At 36.0% G+C, this 21,126-nt stretch overlaps 1 protein-coding gene across 1 annotated transcript in view; it reads right to left on the reverse strand.

Annotated features, from left to right (window-relative positions):
* Positions 1–21,126, reverse strand: part of SHISA9 (shisa family member 9) — a 190,765-nt gene that overhangs the window by 163,249 nt on the left and 6,390 nt on the right. Inside the window, exon 2 of the mRNA XM_075164862.1 lies at positions 19,531–19,658. Within this exon, the coding sequence (XP_075020963.1) occupies positions 19,531–19,658 (128 nt within the window). The remainder of the gene's footprint in view (positions 1–19,530; positions 19,659–21,126) is intronic.

Genomic DNA, 21,126 nt, shown 5'->3' on the forward strand with positions numbered 1-21,126 from the left:
CTGATGTCCCCCATTCCAGCTATGCTAAATGTTGTTTCAAACCTGCAAGTATTGAGGGTGAAAAGTATAAATTCTGGGTTAAATCAATAATATCAGCTGCACACAGGGATCACATGTAAGTGCTAAAAAGAATATTGGAGGACCAAAAAAAGATGTAATAGGCATGAAAAGATTCACAGACTGAAGAGAGAATTGTGAATCTTTAGCTGTGGCAGAATGCATTGGACAGTCAGCAGCCATTGTCTCATGAGAAAGAAGAACATATATAGTGCTTGAAATCTTTTTATATGAAAAGATTTCATATAAATCTTTCCATTGAGAAAATTTTTTAAAATTGCATGGTTTTGCCAATATGTCAAGATTAAAAAAAAAAAAATTAAAGATTGCTGCTAGCTTTTGTTGAGTTATAAATCCGTAGCACTGTGTATGTAGTCTTTAGAGCTCATTGTCATTAAGGACTGTCCATAACTAAAGGAAAAGCTGAAAAGAGTCTTTTGCATTTCCACAATTTACATCCTAATTCCGTATTTCCTTCAGTCACGATGTGCTTTACAATAGCCTCAAAGCTATGCCACCCATCCTGGCTCCTAGCAAGCTAAAGCACTACCTGGGGTTGCTGTTACAAAGACAACTTCAGTGATGCCCTGTTCTTCCTTGTAAAAGGGCTGCGATCCCTGGTGCTCACTATGGTTCCTAAAAACGATGGTGCAGCTCTAGCTGTTTAAGGGAACTTCTGGCCAACTGCACCAACTTCCTCGCCCTTCTCATCCCAAGCCTTGCAGCTGGGCAAGAATGGGCCTGACAATCTTTTCCATAGTTTGTATATGGTACATTACAAAAAAAAGGTCCACATCTTGGCCAAGATCAAGCTAAAATATTATGGATCAAAGTAAGACTGACAGTTTCCTGCTGGTTGTATATAGAGCTGTGGGAGCTACATGTAACTGTGGTTTGCTGCAGAGGTTATGCGAACATGGTTTTTGAAGTGCATTATTTGTGCAGGCAAAATCCAAAAATAAGACACCCCAAATTAATGCCAACAATAATTGTGCCATACCAAACTACCACGTATTCACTACTTGTTTGTGTTGAGCTATGTACATGCTACATTTTCTATAGAAGAACTACCAGTAATAAGGAATAATTTCAACATCTTTTAAAAAATTAATTAAAGCTGTGATCCATCCTGTACATCATTTATTACAAGTCTATCATCCAGGAATCAGACTAACTACTGAAAACTCTAAAACGTTATTTTACTCTCAAGAGACAGAGTATTAATCTGTTTATATCAGATTGGCAAATGCTGTTAGGAGAAGATCAAAGTTTGGGAATATCAGAATAGATGTCATAGAATAATTTGGCAAAAGGCATGTGAGTTGATCAGTCACGCACAGATATTCAGGAAATTAACTGATGTCCTGAATCTCACAGCCTCATATGCAATAGGAATTTATTTGTGTGCGTATCTTTATCTATAGAATGAAAAACAAAATAGCTTTGAAAATGCAGACCTGTCTCTCCTAATTCTGCCTTTGGCTTCACTGCTGAAACTTCCAGATGTGCAGCTGGGGAGAGAAGAAACAGGAATTTCTGATGTAGACATTTGTCCAGTAGGAACTAGATGGAACTGCCAGCTTATTGCACATGGACCATTGAACACCAAGCAAACACTACTTTCTCCCTCCTGCACATTTGCAGTGTCTGTGGATTTCCTCATACAGCTACTTATCCTATTAGATTAAGGGAAAAGCTCTAACTGCATTCACATGAAAGCAAAATCTTCAGTATATGCTGTTTCCATTCGTATTCTCCTTTTTTCTACTATCAGTTAGGGTTTAACAGAACTCTCAGGATTATAAGCGTATTTTACACTGCTGGTTTGTATTAATATATGATACCAAAGCAAGTAAAGAAAAAATTAAACAAGCATTTATCATTAAAAAAAAAAAAGTCACTAAAATACAACCCTCAGTACAGAAGGATAGCAGCAGTTTGGCTTCTCAGCCCTCATGCTGATTATAGGAGCTGCTGGGTAAAATTATAGGACTTGTATTATACAGGGGGTGTCTGTATAGATAGTAGATCTAATAGAACCCATTTCTTCTTTAAAAGCTATGAATTCACACAGCCTGTGCAGCTAAGAGGTGGTCAGAGATGGAGGTTGGCCAATATGAGCATATTGCTGGTGGATCACAGTTTCGCCCATTCGCTTTTCCCTTTTTTTCTCCCACAGTGGGGGAACTCGGATACCGCTGAGATTACTTTAGCCCCAAGCATGTTGTAACAACAGTGAGAGAGAAGAGAAAGCAGAGACACGCCACCTTACCAAATAGCCCAGTTACTCTGTCAGTCTGTCACAGAATTAGTTCCCCCAAGTAACAATTCCACCCGAAATTCAGTCAATCAATAAAGCTAATATGCTTCTGTTTAAAAGACCTTTATTTTTCTTCCATAAGACCAAATGTGTTCATAAATTAAACATTTGCTAATAAACACTCTCACTTCTGATTTTAGCAAGTCTGTCTGCTTAAGAGAACAGGTTACTGACACTACTAAGAAACTGGCAAACTTGTTTCTTTCCAGAATATTTAATGCTCAAAGGATTAGAAATCTAGTGACAGATAGTTTAGGCTGCAAACTTATAAACTGGCCACTGTTATACACGCTACGACTGTATTTAAACTGGGGATCCAGCTGTGACAAGCTCCACATTCTATTAATCACCATCCAGTCCCTTAAGGCTTTTTCTTTTTTCATGACAGTATGTTTTTGTCAATGACTACATCCACTTCAGTAGAAGGAGTTTTTTCATACACTCAGATTTTATATCTGATTTTTGAACCACCATTGCTAACTAAGCTAATTTCTTCAGTGAATTGCATAAAAATTAATAAATTAGCCTGGGTAGTCATTTTACATTTTTTAATATTTCAATACGCTTATTTGAAGTATTATAGATATTAGAAAACTTAGGGTTCTCCCATTCTCCACCCAAAATGAGCTCCTGATTAGTACCAATTCTTATTTTTTTCCGAAGTGTTTATTTTAGTAACTGTTAACCTGGAGTTGCAAGGAAACTGCAAAGTGTTCTCTAGTCAGTAACTATGATCCTGGCAGATTGCCAGGATGTTTGTGACCTCTGGAAATCCTGAAGGTTTTGATCAGCATTTCCTATCCCCAATACTCTGTTGTTTCTGTTTTAAATTACATCTCAGTGTACCCAGGGTAGGTAATAACGTTAATGTAAGTGATACAACAGATTGTTACAAGCATCCTTGGATTATGAGGTGGGAATATCTTGATTATGTAAACAATGATAGTGTTTATTATATTATATTTCTGAAATTATTATAGTATTATGCTGATACAAATTATACTGTCACATCTCAAGCCTATTTATTTAAAACATAGTGGATGGCATTCAAAGACTGTCAAAGGCAATGAAAGACAATACCTGAATTTCCCCGGTTTTATATCAGGATCAGTATGCTATTGTAACTTTCACATTATTTTGCACTAATTCCTAAGATCCGAAGATACAAATTTCTTGATTTTTCTGTGCCTGTAGAGTTAATCCTTACCATAATTATAAAGCATTGTAAATAATGGGTGAAAAGATCATGCTGCCGCTGCTAAAATACATTTGTTTGCTTCAGAATGTGCAATGAGTTAGTTCAGGGAATCTTGTAATAGTAACTATGGATAATATTAGAAAATGCATCTCTTAGAAGGCTCTTTTTGTTTATATATTCATATAAAGGTGTATTAATAACAAACAGGTTCTTCCCCTGCTATACTTAAAGATGAGGCGATAGCAAGATGAGGATTGCTTACACAGCTGAGGAAAAAATGCACTATGTTACTCCCCAATTACCCTTTTGATCCAATGTCAGTGGTGCACTGAGAATATTATGTGCTCTACATGTTATATATTACATAGCACATGTGGGGAGTATATATATCAATGTATGTTGCTATGTATACTGTGGCAGCTTACACATGCTTTGTACATAAGTGGCCGAAATTCAGAAATTTGATGGGGAGAGAAGAGGAATGTCATATTCCATCATAGAACATATATAGAGTTGCAGTATCTTGATGTGATAGGAATGTTAAAGTATGTCAGAAAACACAATTATTTGTTTAAAAAACCTACATTTGTTATTCTAAGCCAAGTAGCACAACTTCAAGCTTTTAAAAATCCATAACACTTTTTCAGCTAGACTTGGTGTTGAAGCTGAGACAAACGTATACTGTCTTTTCCCATATCACCTTTATGGACCCTTATGCCACAATGACACTTTAACAATGAGTTATTTTCTTCCATGCATTTATAAGTGTTTTCATTGATTTTTTAATTAATGATGACCTTCAAACAAATACGTTTTTTTCTGTAAGTTACAGAGCATGACATAAATTTACATATTGGTGATCACTTCTAGAAACCAATGTCAGGTATTAGCTATTTCATTTTATCTCTTCTGGCAGAATTTTTCCAGAATACTTGCCTTGTCACTAACTGTGGCATATCTTCATTACAACTGTCAAGCACAGAAAAGCAGAATCACAAACATGAAGGGAAGAAAAGCTTTGATGGGCGAGAAAGAGATCAAGTGAGAGAGAGAGAGAGACTGAGCTGAAGCAATGGTACCATCCACTAGATACTCCTTGGGGTGCGGAGAATGAGACTTTGCCTGGCCTGCTTTTGAGTCACAGCTGGGTATATCATTAAGTTATTATTACTATTGTTGTAAAATGAGTTTGGTTTTCAGGCTCATTTTTGCTTACTCTCTTTCTGATATTATTTATCTGTGGCTTAAAAAGAAAAATGTAATATGGTTATCATCCAAACATTTACCAAATGAGTTAAGCTGATACAGTGCCAAATGGTCGGTCCAGGTAAATTTACCCATGGGGCTAATGACTGTTCTGCAGACACAGCGCTCTGTTCTGAAAGTTCAGTGAGCTATGTAGGCAGCTCCAGGTGCTACACTCTACCTAGTTCTGAAATTTTGAATCCTTTTTGTAAAAAGAATCTCTGGAGCATTTTAAATCGAACCCATTCCCTCTGTGTGCTTTCTGACATCTTCCTTGTGAAGTGAGGCTCTTCATTGTCATCTTCCTTTGACAGCTTCTCTCATCCCATACGTTCAATACATCTGCTCTGAGCAAGTTACCTTTTCATTTGGCGTTTCTTTATGTTAAGCTATGCTGATCCTCATTTGTGAATTTGATCTGCCAGGCTTGCTGATATTGTATACTGTAGTTTGCCAAACTTAGTTTGCTCTGACTTGTAGCGATAGCAGTGGATAGAACTTCAGACAGCTGTGGCAACAGCAATCTACGCTATCCAGTTGTAGGTATCTAACCATAAATATGATAATATTGTATTGCTGGACCACAGCCAGCTCTGCACTACCTTCTGCAACACCTTTCTACAATATGAAGCACAAAAATAATCTGATGCTCAGAGGCATCTGATTGCATGCAGTCAGACTGAAAAAAAGCTCAGGTTTGCTTTATATGGACGTAGCTCCAGCTGTAAGGCCTCACCATTTTTTATATGGAGGGGGTGTCAGGAACTGTTTCAATGCAAGAGGAAGTGTGTACCTGCTTTAGTCCTGTGTATGATGTAAAAAAGCACCCCATGTCTTAATCAGAGGAAAGCTGGTGAGAATGACAGAGTTAGGAGCTGTCACTGATATCAAATCCACAAGACAGAGCTAACGGTCTGCATACTACTTGCCATTATCTCAGAGGTGAAATCTAGTGAAATCCGTGGCTGCAAGTTACTATGAGAATATTTCAGTAGGATTCTTCAGATGATAGAGTATTGATCATGACGTACTGACTGCCAGGATTCAGTCATGCCTGTCATGTTGGACTATGACATGCATATGTTCTAGTTTTAATTTACTGGGATGATAATTAAGATAAAATTATTCCTCTTCTGTTAATTCCTTCAAAGCTGAAAAGACTTATCAGTAACTATATGAGAAGAGTATTCTTAAAGTCACTAGCTCATGCTCACCAACTTCCAGGGTGACTGATCTCAAACTCTATACAGGCTACAAGTACATGGGGAAAGTTCTACATACACAGATTTCATACAAGGAAATATGCACTTAGGACTTCTCCCTTTGTAATCTGCTAGTTAGCCTCAGATTGCTTAACACCAGTGACTTACCATCCTTGAAGCTGTGCAATATCTTCTTTCCCAAGAGTGCTGCAAGCCATAAAGGAGGATTAATGCTGCTTTTGAACTGCATTAACTATTGTGTGGATTTTCCACTTGCAAGCTTCTAGCATACACTTAATATCATGTAAAGTAGAAATAAGAATAATTAGCAATTAATAAATCATCTGCCAAGTTTTGAGCCTGTATTTTCCTCTATGATCTGATCTTCTGACATATCCCAACTCCTTTCAGACTTTCCTATACAATTAATTTAGACACTACAAACCAGGCATCATCCTGATAGATAACTTCTTTGATCCATGGCGAAGGGGATGTGCCATAGAGTATTCTATCCTTCTTTTCATATTTTCCTGGCATTCCCAACCTTTGATGACTAGATCTCCCTGTTTGATGATTACAGACTCTCAGAGCAGCATCTCAATACTTACTTGATTTATGGATCTAAATTTCGTGCTAACAATGCCCTGTAGCATTTTATTGCAGTCAGTAAATAACTCTAGATTTACTGTTCTTAAAAGAGAACAAGGCTAATGTAATTTCTTTTTGTCTAGCTATCTGTTACTCCCTCTAGTAACTTTTAACCCATTTGTCCCTTCTAGTGTTATTGAGATCTCAAGGATGAGATGTTTCTACAGCTGTTAGGAAAACAAATGGCTGAATGGAGACAAAAGGCTGAAGTACAAACTCTATAGTTGTTTGCTTGGTTTGTTCTGTTTGCTGATCAGTCAGCATATGTATACCAGAATGGATAACTCTGAAAAAGCCAGAGAATATTGTCCTTTGTCCAGACAAAATCAAGAAATGCAAGAGGAACTGGAGGTACTGCGTATGGGTTATTGAGATGCAGAGGGGTGGGAGTGGAGAGGCACAATCCTTCCTCTTCCTGATGAAGAGACATGAGAGATGGTAAAGAGGAAAGAGGAACACTAGTGTTATTCAGTGGGCAAATTCAGCACTAAGTTACAGAGACCAGATTTTCATGGACGACTTGTCTTCCTTTCTAAAAATGTTTGGGTGATTTTGACGCTTACAAAATCCAAAAATCTTTTCCTATGCATAGAGTAGATAGGTGATTCACATTTTGCAGCATAACTCTAGCTCTGTGTCTCTGGTTCCAGAGACATCTTCATCTATGTCTCCATATTTGTAGAAATGGTGGAAATGGTGTCACCTAGGAAATAAGGTGTAGCTTGCAAATAAATATTTCAAACCAGATTTTCACAAGTAAATGTTAATGGCTCTAAAATGCTAGATTATGACAATGCAAGATCATCACATTATAAAGTGTCATTTGTATGCGCTTGAAAAGAATCCTGCAGCACTGGTGTTTTTTCCTCTGTTGTAATTTGCTTACTCTGAGAGGAAATAAGCCTAATCTATTTGCATATAGTTATTTAGACTCTCTATAAGAGGTATAGGATCACAGTCGGAAAAAGAATTAGTGAGTTAGGTAATTCTTAGATGGGCACATTAAGCTATTAATATAATGAACAAGTCAGAGAAAGAGCTACCCTAATAATATAAATTGTATTTTATATACTTACCCTCTATAATATATCTGCTAAAATATGGACATCTTCAAAGAAGCATAAATAATTTTACTTTTAATATTCTCCAAGATTCAGAAGTTTCTGGTAATTGTCACTGCTTTTGCTACAACATTTTTATCCAGGCTTAGCTCCTAGCCTCTCTATCATCACAATCATGCCTTTGCATGGTTAAGGAATAGTACACTGGGCTCCCAAGGTAAAATTTTAGTTCTCTGGCTTTGATGCAAGAACTTGCAAACACAAGATAAACCCCAGACACATACTAGAGAATAAGGAGATGGCTGTTACAAGTGAATTTGCTCATTATAACTCTTAAAGAGATCTTTATTCTAGTTAAACGTCTATGCAAAAACCTTCTGCAAATGACTTATCCCACAGAGTGCATGCTTTTTTTCTGATTTTCTGTGGTTTCTTGAAGATCTTTGTTGAAGCCAATTATTTCTGAAAAAAAGTATTCCTTTTCACACATCTCTTTTCTTAAGTGGAGGTCCGTAAGCAAGGAGGAAAAGCAAGAACCAAAGAAAAATAAAGTGTTAAAATGATGGGAAAGAAGGAATCAATCATAAATGTAAATGATTTTGCTGAAAAAATCCTTACAGGAGTTCATTTAACTAAGTAAAGCATTCAATGGCAATTTAACTACAGAGCTATGACTAGAAATTTGGAATTGTTCTAATCGAATGGTGGTCAGGTTTGTTTTGAGAAAGGATAAGGAACATTTCCTCACAGTACCACTGGCTGTTCAGAAATTAACTTGAAACTTTAACAAGAATCTGGATTACTCTGGGAGAAATGTAGTTCTCCAACCTTCCAGCTTTGAAAAAATGAGAAATAGTTTAAACCATTATTATAAATGCAAAACACATTCTTTAAACTAGAGTTAGTTACTTGATGAGGTAGAGCAAAGCTTTTAGGAAAAAATCACATTCCTGATTCTTAGCCCAGCCCCTAGCAGGAATTGCTGAGAGCATGTTGCACAGCAACTCTTCGGGCCCTCAGATGTATAAAAGAAGAGCAAAAATATATAAATCACCGTCAGCTTCCTTATTTTAACTCCTGGATGAGAAAGATGCTGGAAGGACCACTTTTCCTATTTGAAAGCTGTTTATAAAATACAGTCGGTAGGCCTCATTTTTAACACAGGAATGCTCAAGAATACACCTACTAATTTGCCTCCGAATTATATAAGCATATTGTTTTACATAGGCCAAACCCACATGGCCAGACTAGCAGACCAGTTAGTCTGTTCTTGGTCAACTACCCCCTTGCAAACGTGCTGACTTGGATCCCCCCGTACTTGGAAGGGCCTCAGCGAAACAAATCTCCACTGTGCTCAGTTCTCTACTCACGTAAGGTTCCAGAGAAATTTTAGACCATTTACATAAGTGAAAGCTGCCACCTGCAATTCTATTTTGTGCCAGGGTTCAGCAGTTGAGAATTCAGCATCCGCACAAGCCCTCCAAGAGGCCTATTCTCCATACTGGGGGTGACAACAGTTGTTCAACTACAGCAGCTGTGCTGCCAAAGGGGAGGAGTGTGGAAGAAGAGCATGAAAGGTTCCCTTTCTCCTGTGTGCCAAGGGCACGGACATTTTCCTCATTTGCAGACTCCCAAACTTTCCTGAAATCAGAACAAAAATGGAAAGTACATCTAGCTGGAAGCTACTTCTAGCCTCCTGGCTTCTCAAAACACTTCTCAGGAGGGTTTAATTTGGTAAATTATTTGGTAGTTTTCACTGCACTTCCCCAACTAGCTTTTATTACTCTTGGCAATGAACATGCATTTTTCCTTCTCCAACACTGAATTCTCTAAGCTGTATAATGTATTTTTGCAAAGCCATAAGATAAACTTCCTGCATATCCCTTTATCTCTCTCCTTATTCAAGATTAATAACAAAAACATAATTCCCCTCAATAAGATATATATGAGGTCTGAAGTGAGTTGTAGTGCCCCTGGGTAAAATCCTTGAGCCATTAAAGATGGTGAATGCTTTACTATGGCTTTTGACCAATCAGAATTTCATCTAATTGGCTTAAACTAGCCATTACTGTAAGCACTGTCAAAATCCTACTTTTGTTGCAAGGCTCACAGACTGTGCCTACCCCCACCTCTGAATCACATCCACTACCATTTTGTAATTTATGGCTGAAAGTAGTTAATCTTCAGTGCCCCACTGATAAGATGAAATGCTAGTAGACATTTGCCATACTTTTCTATTGGTATTCTTTCATATGTTGACAAGAATGACTGACCACAGACTTTCTAAACCAACAAAAACTAGCATGATCAAACAGTATTTGTAGTCACAGAGGACCAGCTTGTTACAGGTAGCAGAAGAGACAGCAATAGGAAGCACAAGGTTTAGTATGCATGGAGAGTATGTTAAGAGAAAACAAAGTAGTTCAAAAGTGATAAGGAATGATCAGATTAGCCCTGGAAGAGCAACTGTCTACATGGGAAAGGCTGGGTTTTTTTCCTGGCTCATGCTGTAGAGTGTAAAAGCTGAACTAACACAGTGAGAATAAACTTTTCAGGGTAAAAAACAGCTCTGTGTTTGAGACACTTAGTTTACTGTGGACACTTCCAGCTAAACAAATTGCTAACTCCAATAGTGTCCAAATTTTGTCATGCATACTCTCTTTTGTGTATACTCGTGTATGTGTATAAATAACTATTTATCAAATGTGCATTTCCTTTAATTGGTAAGGAGTGGGTGGTAAAAGACAATTGGATTATTTTGGATTATGTTACAAATTCATTATGGATTCAGAAGTATAGTTATAGCCTTACGCTTGCGTGCATGGACATGTTTCTTAAATGTATGAGTTAAAAACAAAAATATGTTACTGAAGGGTTCTTAAAGGCCATTTAAATGTAGTAACGTTTAAATAACATAAAAATTAAAGATTAAATTTATTAGTATACCTAGGGAAACATTAAAATACACATTGTAATCATCTGGGAATGATTATCAATGTAGTTTTGTATCATGGTTTCAGAGATTTTTTCAACTATTTTTTCTATTCTAAAAACCAACAACAAAGCAGTTTCATAAATATTAAACATACTCAGTTCCCTTCTTGACTTTATCTTATGATAATAATACCAGTCAGAGCCGATGTGTACGTTTCAAGGGAAGTCATGACATAAAGCAGAGAACATAGAACAAAGGTACTGCAAATCATTTATGATTGAAACTGTAGATTGAAATTTGTGAAAATATCTCTCACTGAATAGCATATCACAATTGCCTCATAATACTGGGATGTGTATTCATAAGCTTTTTAATGTATGCAGCCAACCTCTTCTACTTTATTTTGTAACCATTGTACTAATACTGCTTGGTAAAGTTAGTATGACTGATTAAAAAATAAAGAGGGAAGTAATTTTACAGAATGTTAAATTTCTGATAAGAGCATTTTAACATCTAAAATACAGTACCAAAGTTTCACACAGCCAGAGTGATAAATAGTATATGTTTAGCTGTGGATATATCAGTTTGCAATAGTTAATGCTTGCGCCTGAATGCATGGACAGTATTAATGAATTTATGTTTTTATCTTTTGTGTTACAAATCTATGATTTTTGAGACAAAATATGAGGGTGGGAGTTAATGGATTTAGAGAGATGATTAAGCTGTAAGTCAACAGTTAAAAACGATATTGTTTTGGCATGGAAAAGGCAAGTGTAGTTTGTCTGTGTGATGATGTTGGCAAACCAACAGTGAAAGCAAAAGGTACTTTTTGTTTGCCTTTCAATGAGGTGACTCATGCCATATTACAAAAAAAAAATCTCAATCTCTATCCTCTTCATTTTAAGGAGCTAAAATCTGACAGAATACAATCATAAAAAGGTTGTGTTGTTGGTTGTTTTTTTTTTCAAAACATGATTCCTGTTAGTTTGGCATTGTTTCCTATACCAGTTTTTGACAGCAAAAATCCCAGTGACAAGAAAGATTGCAACAGGTATGAAGCATTGATGATTGATCTTGTTGACAGTTGTGGTTAATAGTGGGAATATTTTGCACTGGAACTTATTCAACATTGAGAATACTATTATTCAGTGTACCTGTCCAAAGACAAAATACAATTTTAGATATTAAATTGAGTAGTATATAATAGGAATAGCACCTCATTAATAAAATTTAATAAGTAAAACTTAGATTGCAAAGTGCCAAAACAGTAGAGGATGCTTATTCGTCTAAGCATTGCCTTTGTTTTCAGGTGAGTATTTGATGACAGGACATATCTATACCCAATAACAAACACCTGTGGAACTAAACCCTTATTAAATTATTACACTGATAGTACGGAATTAAAAGTGGAATCACAAGGGAAACACATAACTGTTTTCCAAAGCCAAACCACATATAGATATTGAACTTTTCATCTTGTAGATGGTAAATACATCCCTGTACTATTGGGTAACATTTCAAAGTACTTTAATCTGCACCCCAGTGACAGCAAAATGAGTCTCATCCTTTATATGTGCTTTTGAAGTCTGCTGCTGTGTGACTCAAAGCTGCCTATATAATAGTCTAGTACAGCAATGCTCTCTTCTGTTATGACAATAATTTTTGTTTTATTAAATAATCATTCAGCCTTTTAAACTACATTATAAAGTGTAAAAATATATTATAAATAATTTTATTACCATGATGTTGATTATTGCCACTAAAGGATAATGTCAGTGATTAACTGTATTTCTCCCAAATACATTTTACATTGATGAATATTTTTATTAAGATATGTCAAATTTATCTGCATTAAAAGCTGACTAGAAGTAAATGATAGGATGCAAGGCAGTAACCTAATCTAATTGTTCTTATTGTACAATAAATAAAGAAAGAGCAAAAACTTCGTTGTTCAGTCCCAATGTTATATGGAGCAGAGCTTATGAAGACCTACCCAATAGGTAGGTACCCTATCCCACTGACTAAAATTGCAGGTAGGATGCATAACATTCTCATATAGTTTCCAATAAAATTGTATCTAACAAGAAATATTTTAGAATAAGGAAGAGACCCACTGAACATACGTAATGATGTTAAGTTCACAGTTTTGTTTGGTTATAAACCCAGGATACAATCCCTCAGTCCTTGTTAATGCAAAATTTTATGTTTACTATTTGCTTTAGCTTTTTTTTCATTTGCCAGATTAAGCCAACAGGATGATTCCAAAGGCATGGAATTAATTGTATGGTAGGAGCATTGCTAGAGTTCTGACATATTACACTTGGCGAAGACTGGTGTAATTATTAAGAAAAAGCTATTGTGTGTAATATATATATAAAATATATATAAAATATATATAAAATATGTTTTCAAAATCATTCTGTTTTTTAAAAAATTAATTGATGAAATGTACAACAGTCAATGACAAATGAGATATTTCATTTGTTTTACTTTTTGTCTTTCCTAAACAAACTCAGAAGCTCTCATTCTCAGGTTGTAATTAACTTCCTTGAAAATACTCATTGGTGTTTCAAGAAGTTTCATAGCATCTTCTCATAAATCAGCATCATGCATCTGAATTAAAATCTGAATGTAAATTAGAAACATTTTTTATATTAATGATTGTGAGGCTAAACACACATTCAGAACTGATTAAACATTACTGTCTCACAGTGACTGACTGAGTTGCAAGAGAAATGCATCTTCAGACTCCTAAGTTTATATGGGAAATTTTGTTTCCAGCATGGAAGCTTTGGAGCTCTGGAATGCACTGCTATAGCTGTAACTATATCAAGAAAAATTTTATCACCAATTTGCTAATGCTTTGAAGTTCTACTGGTAGCATAATTTCACTTGAAGTCAGTATCTAGAAATTAATTTAAAGTGGTTTAAAAAGTGGTCCCAAGATAGCTGTGACAAAGCAGCTTGCAGCTTTTAGCCTCAAACAAAAATTATGTTTAAAAAATACAATATTTCTTTTGACATGGCTGGTGATGGTAGTGTGGCCTTTTTCTTGGATGATTAGTTTTGCAAAATGTATAATTTAAATGTGGAATTTGTCCTCCTTGTTGTATATTACAGCCAAAATGTAACAAGTAGCCCTCTGCCAGGGTTAACTTAAGTCTACTAGTTTTTAGCTCAGGAATTTAATCTAAATTATCAGATTTTTTTATTTAATCTAAATTATCAGATTTTTTTATACTAGTGCAATAGTATTAAGGTGCTTCCTAGATAGATCATAGAAACCCCAGTAAAATGAGTTTTTGCATACTGGCAGTGAAGACTCAGGCTTTAAATGGAAATAAATTCCCAATACTTACTGATTACAGTCCCTTCCCTCTGTCACAGCACTGTAGCTTCTTGCGAACTAAGTACGTCCTCCAACTAAGCTAGCCATTTTATTCTCCCTCATTCTTCACTGTCTCGGAGCACTCCATCAGCAGTACTTCTTCACTTCTTCTGTCACTGTGCTAAAACTATCTTTTTCTTGGCTGAAACCTTATTAGTGTTGTCCATCTCTTCACTCACAAAACATGGCTGGAGCCCTGTCTGTACAGCTCAGCTTTTCTGACTGTACTTTGTCCCTCTAAGTGAGGAGGCGAACCGCCAATTAAAGTTTAGGAAGAACATAGTCCAGTTCCTCTGGGCTAGACCCGTGCATATAGCCAGGCCTAAAAAAAGCATTTTACTGTAATCAAGCAACTTAGAAACCAACGAGGCCAAACATACAGTTATTTGCTCGGTCCTTTGGATTTTGCAACCCTCTGTCTGAACAAGGTTTTTAGTAGAGTTTCAAGGCCCATATCACCAGAAGCATATTGTTACACTAATACCTGCATGTTCTCAGTGACTACTTCCTCAATATTATGCAATTCATTGGCCAACAGTTACTGTGTAAGTAAATTAGTTATCATGTTTCATATACTTAAAGAGCTTTGCATTTCAAAGAATAGTACTTCTCTTTACTAAAGTTTCTTGATATGCCTGTATGCTTATTTCCAATGAGCAACAGTAGGAATTATGCTTAGGCGATGCGATACAATGCATCATCTGATATAAACATGTTTACATATGTTAAAGATAAAAATAATTAGTTTGCCAAAGACCACTACATTCAACAACAAAAACAAAGAGCATATTCACTAGGAATGAAAGAGATTGCAAAAAATTCCTGAAAATTCTATACTGTATTTTCACAGTGTCAAACTAAGGACAGTTTCTCTCTCTGGAAAACAGAGGCTGAGCTTCTATTTACAGAAATGGAGGAAAGCACAGGAATACGCAATACAGAAGACTTATTCTAATATGTGAGAACTTAAAAAAATACCCTCCTATTTAAATGTTTACTGTCTCAACACAGAAACAAATAACAAAAGTTAACTTATCATAAGGCACCAATTACAGAAATGTCTTAGGTTTTTTTTCAGCATTAGCATTTGTAGTCAGTAAGTATCCAGGACAACTGACAATCAAATGTGGCAGCAGACACATTATTCCCTTGCATATATTTAAGAAGAGAAAAAGTCATTTTAATCACATGTGCTGCAAAATCCTTGGCCAGTATTAAAATTGGCCATTTGATACAATGCAACACTTCCTTCTTTGAGTGGTGTGTTTACAATTCACTTCTTTTTTTTTATTGTTAAATTCAAAATGAAGAAATAATCCATACATGTCAAACCAACTAAAAGCTAGCATTTTTCATCTTAAAACCTCCATAATACAGAATTGGCTTCCCTTTAAAGTCACCTTTATCTTGGGAGTCTGCATAAATGCTTTAAATATACTAGTGCAAGGCTAGTTATTATTGAGGAGAGAGTAACAGAGCTTTTACTGATCATTAAGAAAAGTGACTGTGGATAGCACTAACTTAAGTATTTGTTTCACTCTGTTGTCATAGATTATGAATTAGAAATAATAGCAGTAATCACTTTTCAGAAATGAGGATGTAGCTACAAAGCCTCCTAACTGCCACTGCAGTAGTGTTATAATCCCAACAAATTAAATAAATTGCTTACTTCTAACAGAATAAGTAGAAAGAAAAAAAAGAAGAAAAAAGAAAATCTTGAATGCTGCTTTCTTAAGATTCATGAAAGTCAAAGATGAACAAAAGAACTCAAATTCTGCAGGAAGGTTTGCTTTTGGTTTTATGTTTTTAATATAACTTTTAAATGTCCTCTCTTTTTTTCATTTTATTTTATTTAACATTCCATATTAGAAAATTTGAATGCTATGATTCTTGGCAGATATCTGCTGCTTGTTTACAAAGCACTACTACATTCTAATGTGTATGAATGAAAGGAAAGAATGGAAAAGTAATCCTAAGAAAAGCACAGTACTAGAAGAAAATTATGACAACTAACAACCACTAAGGACAAAATAGCTTTTACTAAAAAGCTTCTAGGCTGTCCAGATTCACATGGGCAAAGAAAAAAACCTGTGTTTTTCCAGAACGTCCAATATGGCTGTTCTTTTCTTGACAGAAAAGAAGGGACAAGAAACTGAGTAAACTGGAAGATGCTGAAGAGAGATCTCTACTTTTGGCCTTCCGTTGGACTGCTAGTTTTGGCAAATAACTGTGCTAGCTGCAGGCAACTTAGAAAATCTTTGTCCTCTGGTAACCAACAGTCCAGAAACAAAAACACACTCATTTTCAGTGTCAGAGATCATGCAAAGTTTGCCATTTTGACAGAGTTCCCCTTCATAAAACACATTCAGAATGGGTTGGCAGCATCGGCAAAATGTTTTTCAAGAGGGCAGAAAGAGCAAATGAACATTCAAATTAGAACATTTTTAATAATGTTTGGCCTTCAATAGTTTGTCTTCAGTATTCTGAAAAACACAATACAGAAGGCGTACATAATGCCTAAGAAATTCCTCCTGCCCTCTTCATATCTCTGGACCAATGGGGAAAGTACATCAAGTCTCAAACTTTCAAGTCTCATTTTGAGATGACTAGTAGATAGAAAGTGGTAACTTAGAAAAGAAAACTTTAAAAATACATATCAAAGTGTCTGATGCTATAATTTTGTACCGTTTTATTTTCTCTGTATCAGTAAATATCTGGAATAGAATTTCTGCGAAAGCTGGAATTCACTCTGGTTTATTTGCTTGTAAAAATACCCAAAAAAGCCTGTCACTTTTCCAGCACTAGTAGTAGGTAATGCTGCACTGCCAAAGTTTCTGCAAGTAATATCCACTCTTGTAGTGTTTCAAGAACACCACTATAAAATTTAAAATTGCTAAGATACTGGACTTGGAAAATTTGTCTTAATAATTTTTCTTTATAAAGACTTTTTTCTGCACCATAAATGCACATGCTCTCAATAGACTTTAATAATTTGTGATGTTCTGGCTAATTCTAGTAGGTCATTTAGTCATGTTTTAGATGAGTTTATGAGGAAATATAATGGCAACAAATATAGAATAATGATCTACTTGCTGAAGTAAATGTGTGTAATACCAGTTATAGAATGCCTTGAGTAATTTCACCACTTCAAGGTCTGCATTGAACAATTTAAAATGATTGACTTAATCCATAAAGTTGATTAAAGACTGAAACAGTTACCATCGTAGCTGCTTGTTTCTAAGGTTTCCATCTGTAGCAGGAATGCCTGAGCTGCATGTGAAGCAGTCTTGGGACTGCCCCTATTCATTACCCAATGGATTAAGATAGCTCTGAAGTAGCAGTAGTGCTTCTATGTTGTAAATTGCAGTGGTGCAAGAGCTGTTTCACATATAATTCTTCCATCTGTGCCAGAGAGCCAAATTCTGTGACAGAGGTAGTACAGATGTCTGGGGTCATCATAAGCCAAGATCCTAAGGTACGATTAAATGTATCTTTTTTTTCTTTCTTCATGCAGTAACTATGTGGCTCTGAGTTGCATTTATATGCAAGAGTTTATAGAAGCAGGGCTTAAATCTGAATTCAAATCCAAGCAACGAGTTTACAGACCTGCTGTGTTATGTCGTATATTGTAGTATACAAAGAGTTTTAAGCAAAATATCTCAGTGTGATGATTACAAAAATCTGGATACAATCAATGCAGTAAGAATCTCATTACTTTCTGGCTCCTTCATTAACTGGGATTCTGAATAAACATTTCACATATGAGAGAAAAGAAGGATTGTACCCTAACTTCATTACCATTTGGCATTTTTCTTCTTGAAAACATGGTTATAGGAAGGATCAGAGATCAGCAAAGAGCTAATTCACAGAGCAAAAGGAGATACAGTGCATATTCCCATCCTCCTTAAACCTTCAGAAGTTCACCACCTCAGCTCCAGGGGGCTAGAGCACCTTAGAGAAGCGTAAGTTCCCCTCCAGAAGCAGTGTTTTTATACAATTAGGGATGTAATGCTGCAGTATGTATGTACTTCCCCCTCTGCAGTGTAGAACTGCACAGGCCCAGGTGGAAGTACTTTGCTGGAGAGCAATGCAGACAGATTAGGTGTCACACTTTACTATATGTGGTATCTTTATTAGAGGTCACAGCTTTTATTCTCTCCTATTACTCTGTACCCATGCGCATAAGAAATTTCGCAGTCAGCCTCTACCAAAAAACAAGTATCAGGAGTACATACAGCATATGAATCTGCTCTTTCTCCCATTGTTTTTACACCCTTCCCCAAAAGAAAGCAGTAAAATCTCACAATAACTGCACAGTGCAGTCCAAATAAAACTCACTCTTTGTCCAAATATAAGCAAATTTTCTGCTTTCTATAGTTACAGAAAGATAAGGAAAAGACTAGTGCATCTACTTGAAATGTTTCAAAATCCAAATACCAATGCAGTAAAAGTATATTTGCGGTAAAATGCACATCTACATTGATCTACAGCACAGAATAAAGCCATCCACTGCCTAACAATCTAAATCTTCCTGAATGATACCCTTTTGTTTTATAAATACATTGAACTTGAATTTGTAAATATGCTACCTATAATTTGTATGCATGTATACTTATATATTTAAGATATAGATGAATATAAAATACATAAATATACATGCAAATTAAAATTGCAGTGGAACTGTTCATCACAAAAGGAAAATGTATCTGAGCATGAGAAAGATCTGTACTGTGGTCTAATACAAGACTGAGAAAGAAGTTGCCTAGGACTTCAGAGCCACCATATGTGGAAATATGTCACCATATTTCCTCTGAAGCTCCAAGGTGCACTTTTTCCTTGCCTTCAATAACATAAACACGTAATAGCAGATACGGAATAAAAATATTAAATAATAATCTTAAATAATAATATAGCCATAATAAAACTTAAAATAATAATCTTCCTCTCTCCTTTCCCTTACAGAGAAAAAAAAAATGAGAAAGTGAAAACCACATACAACTTGATGCTCTCCAGGAAAGTATTTAACTATTTTACTAGTGGAGATGATATAACAGCTTAATGAGACCGCTTTCCTATTGGATATTACAGCCCTATGAAACATCTTGTTAAATCTTGCTGTAAACTTAACGATTTGTATTTTGGTATAACAAAACATAGAATAAGGCATAGCTTGATGAGCTGAGCAAAAACACCAGGTAGAAGGAAACAAAGATACAAAACCAATATTAGTCAACCAAGACAACTAATTAAAAATAAATATAATAACTAATTTTTCTATTCAAAATGGCTTTCTCTTAGTGTTGCACTATTTGCACTACGAAATCCTAAATATTTCTAATTCTGTAATAAAGAATATTTCTAATTTGCAAGAATACATGTATTGTCAATCCTCATTTGACATCCAGCAATATTTGTTTGATAATGTTCATTTTAGTGCCAGCATTCCAGATATTGATAAAGTTATAATGCAACTTACGTAAATTATTTGGAGGAGGTCTCGTTTCCATGTTTTCATAATGTTGCACATGTACTACAATGTTTAGATCTCTTTCCATATGATCTGTTGTACAAGGACCTTGAGGTCGCATAACATCAGCAAGAGCTCTGAAAACCAAACAAAATCAAAATTAACCTGTTGCAAAATCTGTAAGGCATTACCAATATATTCCAAGGGTTTTTTTAGTTTGAGATGCAGTCTGTCATAACGTCTGCTGGAGAAACCAGCTCCATTCACAGCAAAATCAGGGAATCAGATTCATTGTGAGGCTTTGCACCCAAGGCCCTTTTTAGGTTGTCTTAGACAGTGCGCTAGCAGTAATACACAGAAACACATTAAGTTCTTTAGCTGTCTTGGCTTTGTAGGAACATAATTTAAGCTTTCTGAGACTTGTAAAGTACTGCCATTGCATGTGCTCAGTAACATTGCCATCTTGGTTAAGCTGAGCACCTCAGCACCTAGCCCCTGTCTATAGCTTTCACAAACTAGTTATCTTCACTAGTTATCTACCTAGATTACCAGCAAGGCCTGTCAAAGTAAATTCTCACACATGCATTTGCACAGAGCACCACACAATGCAGTGGTGTTGGCCATTTTCGTTCAAAAATGTCACCAAAGTTGAAAAGTCACCTGGTTTTCATGTAGAAATCCAGTAGGCATAGCACTCCTCATGATCAGGGATCTAAGCTTTTCCCATCCAGAAGGGGAGATCAAAAATGTCTTTTCTAACTTCTATGAGTGTCCTAGTCATTAAGATGGAGCAAAGCTTGCACAGGAACACTCCTTGCTGCTTTGAAGCCAGTTCAGAAACAGGATGAAAGCTTTATGCTAGCAAAGAGGGAGAAAGCAAAAGGATTCCTAACAGTTAGGCCAGGCCTAACCTGATGCTGGTTGTGGACTTTTTCTGCAGAGCTGCAGGCAGTAACTATATCTGACAGAGAGAGAGATTTGTCCCGCTCTGGTGTATCTTCTAAGGACTAGTTTCACTGCTGAGTGTCCTGCTGAGTGTATCCATTCTTAGGCATACAGATAAGCACACGCACCTGTATCAGCCTTGTGGATCCAGAGTTAGTGACTAAGTTTTAAGCTCTGAAACTCTCAGCATGGCAACATCTAACTCTATGATTCTGGGCTATGGGGTTTTACCATTGACTTCTGTAGGAGTGGGATTAGCCGTTATGTATATGCCATGTAGCTACCTGCTGAACTACTCTGTGATACAAAATAATTGGCCCACCTGCAGAAGCTGTTGCCTTAGGCAAAGGAAAGTTATGGTGTGTGTTATCAGTGTCTTCAGGGTTCAATGCAAGTCTTTTCTATTCAGGTCACTGCATCACTGACCATTTTTTGCTGCCTTTTTGTTTTACTAGTTTTAATTTTGAGACCCCTTGAGTTTTTTTTTTAGGGGATGTATTTTCTGGGCACTGTGCCCAGTTTAGTTTAATTTTCTGCAAAATTATATACAGTGTCCCAGATACTGCATCAAGAAAGACTAGTTTATAAACTAATAAATAAATAAAAATAAGCACATTCACTGGTGAAAGCCATGGCAAGTGCCATGTAGCTCCTGCACTG

Source organism: Calonectris borealis, chromosome 16, assembly GCF_964195595.1.
Source record: "Calonectris borealis chromosome 16, bCalBor7.hap1.2, whole genome shotgun sequence".
NCBI classification, from domain to species: Eukaryota; Metazoa; Chordata; class Aves; order Procellariiformes; family Procellariidae; genus Calonectris; species Calonectris borealis.